Below are 9794 nucleotides of genomic sequence, written 5' to 3'. Positions count from 1 at the left end.
AGCTCTGACAGCCGCTCTAATCAAAGCACCTCAGTTTCGCATGTATCAGCATCCCTGCACTTCAAAATGGCAGCAGGGGCACTTGAACTAAAGCTCATTTGATGAGCTTTAGTTCAAGTGCCCCCGCTGCCATTTTTAAGCCTGGGGACACTGATACATGAGACACAGGAGGCTGCTGGAGCATGGTGATTGCCATGCTCCAGCAGACTCGGTTAACCGAGTCTACTCCAACATGTTGCACGTTGGAACAGCCTCCACGCTTGTGTATAGGCGCCCAGAGATACTAAATTTAATGCTCATAAGCAAAAGCGCATTAACGAACATGTAGGCGTGCCCACTGAGAAGTACTGGTTGTGGGAAGAGGGGGTTGGTAGAAATTTTCAAGAACATTCATATCAATCTTTTCTCTTTATTCATTTTTAATTCATTCAGCGCTTCAATGAAAATCGGCAAGTTAAAGAATTTCAACCAGCTCCCGACTTGGTTAAAAACAAGAGGAAAAGTTTCATGAGAGTTGCTTTGGACATTTCCTCCCCACCCCCCCAATTTCTGGGGGTTGCATTTCAAAACTTGCCCAGCATTTCAAAATTAAAAATTAAAATGAAATAAAATAAAAAGTGGACCAACTGTATTGGCCGGGCCGGTTTACTCCCACCAGAGTCCCTGAGAGTTTTGCCATTAACTATAATGGGAACTACTTAAAAGGGCACTCTCTCAAGTTCTGTATTTGGGGGCATCTGGACCAAACATATATAGTTCACATCAAACCAACCTTGCCCCTGCATGCCAAAATCATTAGTCTGGGACTGAACATGTTTTTGCCATTTGCTTCCACTGATGTAAAATGTGACAGATTAAAGGAAGTGAAACAGTTTAGCCAAATTCAGTCTTGGTTTTGGGCTTGCTATAATCTCTCAAAAGGAGCAGAAGAGGAAAGTATACCATTTAAATGGCACAAGGAATGCAGGACTATGTGATAGCAATGCTCCAGCCCAGGGCTGTTTCAGAAGAAAAATAGGCCCAATCCATGACCCCACTGAACTCAGCAGGAGTTTTCCCAAAAACTTCAGTGGGGCCAGGATTTCATCCTGAATCCTTGCCCACTCTGACAACTATGAAAGATATTGCTGCCTGTTTGACTCAAGTTCTTTAAGGTGAGAATATTGGGCTAGTTTTAAAAAAAATTAGCAACATACACACTCTTTCCCCACATTCCTTTTTCTCTTTGTGCTATATTTCTGTGACCAGTAAGCACATGTAAGGAGACCCTTCTGCAAAGCATGAATGGAAACCCCTTGTATGCAGTCCATGCATGGAAATTCAGCTCATAGCAGGTCTGAAACTATTGAGGCAATCTGGATGACAGTCTTTGGCTAAGGCCCACAGTTCAGGAAGCCTCGAACCCTCTTTAATGTGACAACCTGCATTAGGTTTATTGATCTAAACTGGGAGACTTGTATTCACTTCTGATAGTTTAGCCCATACTACATTGTGGAAGAGAGACAGATTCTGTAACCTCATTAGCAGGTTGGAAGATGTACATACCTTAAACTGTCTTGCCAGGTGCTGCTTGTGGCTTTCTTCCACTTGCTTGAACTTTGTTTCCAACCCCCTCATCTGGTTTTCCATCTTCTCAACATATTGCAGGTCTCTCTGGGTCCGCCTGTCCAACACCTCTATTGACTGAGACATGTTTTGCACCTGTCAGAAAAAGGCAACTCGTTTATAGGGGGGACTAAAAAGCTTCCTAAAAGCCAAGCAGCATCATTTCCCTTATGATACAAAACTTTGACCTTTTCCCACTTAGTCAACAAAGCTAAAGAGTAATCAGCATATGCATTATTTACCAGTTAATCAACAGCATCTGATAGTATTATGGCCACGTGCTCCAAAACACAGCAAATTGGTTTCATAAACATTTATTCTGCCGTGCTCTAGAAAATAATCCAACAATCATAAATGCAAATAAGGCTTGTAGTCAAGAATAAAATGCATTAGTCTTAATGGCCTCTTTGATAGGCTGAATCTGCACACAATGCCTGCTTTTGCAGGAGGAAAGACTATTTGTTAAACAGATGCCTATTTGCCTAAGAATGGTGTTTCTATTCAGGTATAAATCACCATTCTTTCATGTACATAAGAGGTATTCATTGATTGCCTAAGTGCAAACTTTCAAATCCAGCTAGTAAAACCTCAATAGCCAAATAGACTGGTCTTTGTTTTATTATTTGCAATATCATCCGCCACTAAAAATACATTGACTGGCAAGCAAAGGCGGATAAACTAGTAAATAATGCATTCATGAATCTGAGGTTTCTGATTGTAATGGTCACCATTTCAAGAACTTTTATTATTGGAATCAACGCGATCTACCACCAACACCCTTAGTGATTTACGTGCCAAAAGCTGCTGTTACACAGTGATGTAAGTGCCACTTGGGTGTGTGAAGGGGAAATACAATTTGGCCCTTGGAATCTCAACTTTCACATGCTGTAATCATTCACCTGCACCTGTGGTGAGAGCACCGGCTGTTGGGATTAAGGGACAAAGATCGCTGGGACTGAACAAGGTGTAAAGAAGAAAGCAAATAGATAATCAAAATGACCTGGTTTTAAAGAGGAGCTATCACCTGATTTATTAAAATATCCCCCCCAACACACCTTTTCAATGCTACTGTTGTTAAGTATAGCTCTTGCTCAGCAAAGCACTGAAGCATAGCCTTAGTTGATATATTTCATCTTTATGAATGAGTACCTTGAATGCTGTTGGGGCAAGGACAGTCTTTTCATGCTGCGTCTACACAGTCGCCCAACAGGGACCTGGTCTATGGTGCAGCTTCTAGGCCTCAGCATGATGCAAACATATTCATAATGATAAGTCCATTGACATCACTTTGGACTGCTCTTGCAGTTGAAGTAGTGCCTTTCTGAACTGAGTCATGTCCAGATCCCACTACCAATGAGAAGCTAACCACAACCCAAATCTTAAGGCAATATTGCTCTCTCTGCTGTGACTTCATATTGCAAATAAGTTGCATGAAGTTCTCTGAATGCCATGCTGCCACAGCTAGCTCCCAATTTTACATTCAGTGGCTCAAGGAATGAGGAAACATTGGACCATTTCAACAGTCCCCAGAGCCAGCATTTCCTCCCCTGAATGTCTCTGAGCCATTGAAGCTCATCTTCAGCTAGGACTGCAGAAATAATTGTGATCCCCAGCAGGACCTCCGAACATCTCTTGAGCTTTGTTGGGGACAGCCCAGCAAGACATCCTGACATCTGCGCACGTTTTCTGTAATGATTGGAGCTTCATCTCATCAGCATTTGATGACAGGGAAAATACGATAAGGATTTATTCAAATTATTATGGAGAACCTACACATTGGGGTTCGGTGGCGTGGGACTTAGAAGGAGAAGTATCTTGTCCAACTGGGATGAACAAAATGAAGGCCAGTAAATCATGACCCTGAGCTCAGTGTTCAAAAAGGAAGGATTTCAGGCTCTGTCACCTCCTACATCCATCTACCTCTGTCCCTGCATCAACAACCAGTTGTGTCACCACCCAAGACAAGCCCTTCGCATGAGCTGCCTTGAGTGGGGTGGACGAGAAAGAGAGGTCAACACCCCATGGTGTTGGCAATGACGAGTAAGGCAATAATTTCCCCTCACTGGACGGGAAGGAATTTGCGGACCTCCTCCTGGACTGAGGAGGAAGAGGGTGGTTTGTCTACTCTCATTCCCCTTGCTGGGTTTTCTTATCCCGTTGAGTCAACCAATCCTTTCTTGAGTTAATCTGCATCCGCATAACAGAGCCACGTTATACATTAACCAAATGGAACTGGGATTAAGTTTAGGAGTCCACAACACTGGGCAGATGAATTTAGCCAGCATTTGTTCCAATTAAAAGCCCAATGCTGCACAAATTAATGCAGGCAAATGAGGACAGGGTGCTAATGTGGTAACATATGGTAAAGAAAGCTATTTCAGCAATGAGCTTGATGGAAAGTGCAAATCCTTTTCAGTCGCTGCTAATAAGGGTTGAATTTTTTTTTGTTTTAAGAATCATTCATGAAGGGGCATTTGTAAAAAAAATCAATGTCTTTGATTCTGGATCTTCAAAAATAAAGCACACTTTATCATTTAACGATCTCTTTGCTTTATCTGATTACCATATGAAGGCCTTGATTCAGCAAAGCACTTAAAGCACACGACTTGGCTTCCCTGAGATGCCCCATGAGTTTCAAGTTAAATGTGTGCTTGTCGGCTTCAATGGACTGAGGCAAAAGACATTAACTCTTTAATTTCACCCAAGTTTCCTCATTAGGTTTCAAAGTTACCCTGAAGAACCTCAGCTAAAACGACTGTTTCTACCCACAAGTTGGCAATACACCTAGTCCAAGTGTGCACAGAAATTAATGTTCCAGAAACTTAATGGGATGGACAAGCTGATGGCTGTCATGGGGAAAACAATTTATTTTAACTTGGGGAAACAGAAAATTAATAAATAGTGCTTCAGATTCTTCTACTGGTTATGCCAACCTTGTTGACAATGAGTTACTCCCGATTTCTCCCAGGGTAACCGGGAGCAGAATTTGGCCTGGTGGCTCTAGGAAGGCACATACGCTAGGTAATACATTCAAAATCCTGATCATGCTGATCTGTGGGCTACGCCCTTTGTGCTGCAGAGCACTTAGGTAAAAACAATCCATCTGGCTCATGTGGGGGCTGAGCCCTTCATCTCTGGATATAAATGCAGGAGACTCTACTGCAATAGCCTGCAAAGATTGGGGCAAATTGGGTGCGCATCAGGACAACAGATTATGAGGACTCTCATCCAGATCTGCAAGCAATGAGAGGAGAGAGGTGGCACTCTGGACTCTCCCCATCAGCAAAAGAAGGATCTCAGGGGTATGATATTTAGAGCCAATTTATGAAAGGAGTCTATAAAAGCCTGCCAATAAAATGGGGCAACATAAATTATACCCTAGCACAAGCACAAGGGATGAAGAAGAGCTATTTAAGTTAAAGGACAACACTGTCACCAGGACAAGTGCCCATGAATACATTTAGATGGAGATTAGGAAGTGTTTAACCATCAGAGCGACACAGTTCTGGAAGACCCTCCAGGGATGGTGGGGAGTAAACAAGCCCACCTTGTTGTAAGACGAAGAGCAAGAAGCATCAGAGAGGGATTACTGGGATTTGATATACTTGCCTGTGATATCAAGGGAGTTGAACTACTTGACTGGGGAGTTTCCTTCGAGTCCAATGTTCCTTCAGCCACAGGATGAGACCAATAGCAGTCTCCTAAGCCTCTACCCTTAATCTATCCACCAGGGAATGATGGAGGGCTGGACTGTGTTAGCTTTTGTTTCTACACTTTTTTAAGCTCCAAGAGGTCCTTGGAAGTACTAACTACATTGGACCCTATCTTTATTTTTCTATGTTAGTATCCATATCGTTTAGAGCAGGGAAGCATTTACCAGCTTTGAACCTGAACCTCCACTGAATTGCCAACACCTGTGTACAAAGCCCAGCATTCAAGGTACTGCACTTTGCAAAGGAAGAAATCCCTTCTACTTCTCACTCGCATAAATACACTGATGCCCTGACCAGTTCAGAGGATGTCTTACTCCCTCCAAAGGTGAACAGTAGGTTATAGTGCTTTCTTCCTTTGAAAATCAAACGACTAGTGTACCTGTAACATGGTACATTTCTTTGGGAATAAAAAGGAGATGCTAGTTTTCTCATCACAGAATTAAGGGACTAAAAATGCTGGTCTTAAGGGGGGCGCAAAAATAGTTGCAAATCTTCTATGGGTGGTTAAAGATTTGCCAGAAGTGGCTGCAGTCGCACTTCACTAAGAGGATTTTGTTTCAGTGGTTAGCAAGGTCCAAGGTCTGGAGCTTCATGTGAACCACTAGGACCTGCCCTTTTCTTTATAACTTCTCTTATGGATTGGTGTACATGTTAGCTCTAGCTAACAGGCTTCAAATATCATTCTTCCCCTCTTTGTATGCGCTGGTAGTCACCGAACTGTTTGTCATCCAAGGAAGAAAATGATCATCTGATAATTCAGCACGGTCTCTCTTGGTAATGACTGCCTCTCACGTCTTTAATACCATAGCTACTCTTCCCATTAGAGAAGGGGTTAATTGAGGCTTGTTTTGCTCATGTGAGTAGCTCCAGGAAGCCGGTGGATCTCTGAACTCAGGGCAATCTGATAGCTCAATGCTTGTTCCTTCTTAGCTCAAGGTTTGCTCTATTGGACAAACTGTTCTTATTTCTTAAGGGAAAAAAAAAAAGCCTCTGTGATTATTTTTAGAAACTCGTGCTACTCACACTGGGGAAATTTTAAGGGCCAGCTTGCTCATTTCTCCATTAATATACTCATAGAGATTCAAATCTTTTAAGTGTAGGTTTGTAATCGTTATGAGTGACTAATGCATCAATTTTCTCTAAGCATCAGGATAAAAATTATTTTGTCATGTACATAGCATGCTGGCACAGTGTTTAGACATAAAGGATAATTACATACCCAACACAAGAGTCCGCCTGCGTTAAAAAAAACAGCCAAAAACCAAAAAAACCGACCCAAAAAAACAAAAAATGACACCATTTCCCAAGGAACAGAGTATCCTCAATAGAACCTATTACCCAGAAAATTTCCTGTTAGCAGGATGGGTCCTTAATGAGATTCTTTTGATCTTGCTGGATGGCGGACTATTAAAAACTAATCAAACGGGTGTCAATGTTAAAAAGAAAACCACCAACCATCATTTCATCATTTGATGTTGATGACTTGTGCTGTTTTATTCAACCTTTCAAGTACCAATACAAGCCAAAGTGCACAGGCTTCATTTTCAATTCTAGTCCCCTCTTGTCTTTCTGAAATTCAGCCTTTGAAAATACTTGTGTTAAATTAATGAAAAACAATGTTATTAGGGTCAACTGCAGACATCTCTTCCCACCCCCCCTCCCCACTGAATCATGCAGGTCCCGATCACATTTCATAGCAGCTTCTGCAAGATCTCGGCATATACCCACATCCTTCATTACCAAGCTGTCTAGACACCGTATAGCCATGAATGAATTTACCCTCAGACCTGGGAGGAATGATTATCCCCATTTGCCCAGTGAGGGAATGAGACACAGAAAGACTTGCCCAAAGTCTTGCAAGAGAGTCAAGAATTGAGTCCAGATTTTCTGCACGTTACCCGCTGTCTTCAGTTAAGACCCACCCCCGCCACCCTGGCCCTTTCATATTGGACTCCAGGCTGTTACCTTTTCTAATAGCTGCCTCAGCTGCTTTGTCCTAGCATCACGTGAGCACATCGTCTGTTGGGGTGCCACCACTGTGCATATACAACGTCCCTCGCTGTCTTGGGCAGAGCTGTATACCTGCCAGCTTTCCTCTGGGTTGGTAGGCAACACCTAATCAACACACAGAAAAGGGGGTTAAGTAAAGCAGGGGGACTTGCAAAGGGATAGCCAGAGCATGGGGAGATGGTACATGAGAAAAAACAGGCATGGACCCTATTTCAGTGCAAATGAGCTATGGATATGTATCTCATGGAAGAAAGAGGAGAGGTTTCTCTGAACGCCCAGCTAGCAGGAGAAGACAGAAAGCATTTACAATGCAAAGATATGGATTTGGGACATAGGAGCTCTGAGCCTGGTGGTATGAAAGAAAGAGCAATTGTCAAAGCAGGTGAATAGGGATGGGGCAGGGGAGACCAGGGGGATGGTATGTAGTGGAGAAAATCAGGGTAGTAGGGTCTTGTTAGCCTGCTGCAACACACTAGTTGAGCGAGCTCTGAAGCACACGGTGGCTGGGCGAGAGCTGATGAATAAGATGCACTCGATTCCTCCTTGACACGCCGAGAATGAAGTGCATCCCGAGCTAAGAGGGAGTTTACAGCCTCCCTGGAGCTAAGCTGTAATCAATGGGCATCTGCAGAGCTCTCCAAGATCCTGAAACAGGAAAATTAGCCTGGAACAGTAAAAGTCCCCTTGCATTTTCACCCCCCAACCCCAACCAGCCCTGACGGGCTCCTTGCCAGCACTGCAATATTTTGGGAAGGGTTCAGCAAATCCGTGGAAGGGGAATCCCAGACTCATTGCCTGTGAAAGCCAGCCAGCTAAGGAGGGAGGCAGCCTTGCGGATGTAACCAGCCTCTCCAGCAGGGCTTCCATAATGCACTGATGGAAAGGGAAGCCAGCAACCGAACTATGCTCATTTTCCAGCCCTGCGCTACCCCAAAAGCACCAGTGATCTCCATTCCCTTTGATCACGCAACATTTTGCACGATGCATTATTTAATCAGAGCCTCATCTCTGATCACTTGGAAGAAAGCAGCATCCTCAGGCAAGGGGTGGGGGGTGTGCGTGAAAAAATGCTGTTTTGATTGATTAAATATATTCTCTATAACCTTGCAAACAGCCGAGCCGACACAGAGATGCAGGGGCAGAGACAGGGAGATTCTGTAAAGCGGTCCAAATGATTTTGGGTCAATCCTGTTCTGGCAATGTGGTAGAAACTACCCGCTTCACTCCCAGGGCAAAGATGTGCTGCCTTCAATACTTTTCATCTTGAAACAGTGGAGCTGTAACATGCTACATCCTTTATGGAGACAGAAGCTTGCAGCCGGGAGGTGCGAGCTGTCAATGCCTTCCTACTCAGGGAAGTAAGGAGGAGTGTGATCCTCAGCCAATTCCAATAGATAAGAGCAGAATCTATAGTCTCCTTTCAGGGGAAGGAAGTGGAACAATGAGACCCAGCTGAAATATACTTGCAACTTCTCCGATGCATTTTCCAACCAGTAATGACTATCGATTGGAGGCATGTGAGTGCCTCAGCTCTCGGAAGGGGACCCTGTAGTGCTGGCGGGGGGGACCTCCAGACTTGCCTTCACCCCCACTATTTCTATGCAGGAGACTGGTGCCTAACAGGTTACGTAACAGGAGGGCCAGCTACGAGGGGCATCACAGCACGGTTGCAGGCTGGCCAGGGGCAGCCAGCCCAGCCCGCAGTCTGTCGGCGGGGAACATGCCCTTACCGTGCCCTTCCTCTAAGGTAGCAAATCTGCACACACCCAACTGACGGTCGGACTGCAAAATCTGCACACACCAAACTGGGGGTCAGACTACAAATCCGTGCACACCCAACTGGGGGGTCGGACTCGATGATCTCATGGGTCCCTTCCGACCCTAAATATCTATGAAACTGCCGGCAGCTGCAGCCGAACCCAGTGTCAAGCACAGACCCCGGCCCCCCTTCCCACAAACACGCCAGAGAAGCAAGGATTTTTGCAGCCCTGCAAAAGCCCATCCAACACGCCGCCCTCCTCACCCCAGCCCTTGGGATGCTCCCCTCGGGATGCCAGGGGAGCAGGAAGATTTAAACCCGAAAGAAAGATTTGATTTTTTGTTTCCTTCCAACTATTCCCCGTGGTCTAAGAAGAGAGACGGGCTTTCCCCTCCGAGAGCCAGGGGGGTGGGAAGCACTTGCCTTCCTGCAGGGCGCACACCGGCCAGTCTCCCCCCGTCTTTTGCACCCGCCCCCGAGCTCCTAACGCCCCTGGGCACTCACTCCCGTGCTCCGGTCCAGCGTGCCCCCCGTGGCGGCGGTCAGCTTGGTGGTGTTGAGCCCCACGAGCGAGGGCAGCGTCTGCGACATCCAGTTGGTGATCATGGCCATGGTGCTGAGGACCACTCCGATCTTGAGCAAAGGCACCGACATGTCTGCGCGCCGGGCTCATGCCCGGGCGGGCGCGGGCTGCGCGAGCCGAGCCA

The 9794-nt window shown here is 45.3% G+C and overlaps 1 protein-coding gene across 2 annotated transcripts in view; it reads right to left on the bottom strand.

Annotated features, from left to right (window-relative positions):
- OLFM1 (olfactomedin 1) overlaps window positions 1–9794 on the bottom strand; it is a 72181-nt gene that overhangs the window by 25503 nt on the left and 36884 nt on the right. Inside the window, exons 1-3 of one of the 2 annotated variants that reach the window (XM_019510781.1) lie at window positions 9592–9788; window positions 7284–7433; window positions 1546–1701 (exon numbers count right to left, since the gene is read on the bottom strand). In XM_019510781.1, coding sequence (XP_019366326.1) covers window positions 1546–1701; window positions 7284–7433; window positions 9592–9741 — 456 coding nt within the window. In that variant the 5' untranslated portion in view covers window positions 9742–9788. Of the gene's footprint in view, window positions 1–1545; window positions 1702–7283; window positions 7434–9591; window positions 9789–9794 lie in introns of those variants that run through there. The other variant, XM_019510782.1, reaches the window with a different exon arrangement.

This window comes from Gavialis gangeticus, unplaced genomic scaffold (genome assembly GCF_001723915.1).
Source record: "Gavialis gangeticus isolate Ggan-Ray unplaced genomic scaffold, GavGan_comp1, whole genome shotgun sequence".
Taxonomy (NCBI): domain Eukaryota; kingdom Metazoa; phylum Chordata; order Crocodylia; family Gavialidae; genus Gavialis; species Gavialis gangeticus.
Note: the sequence above shows the minus strand (reverse complement) of the source record. Positions and strands in the feature narration are given on the sequence as shown.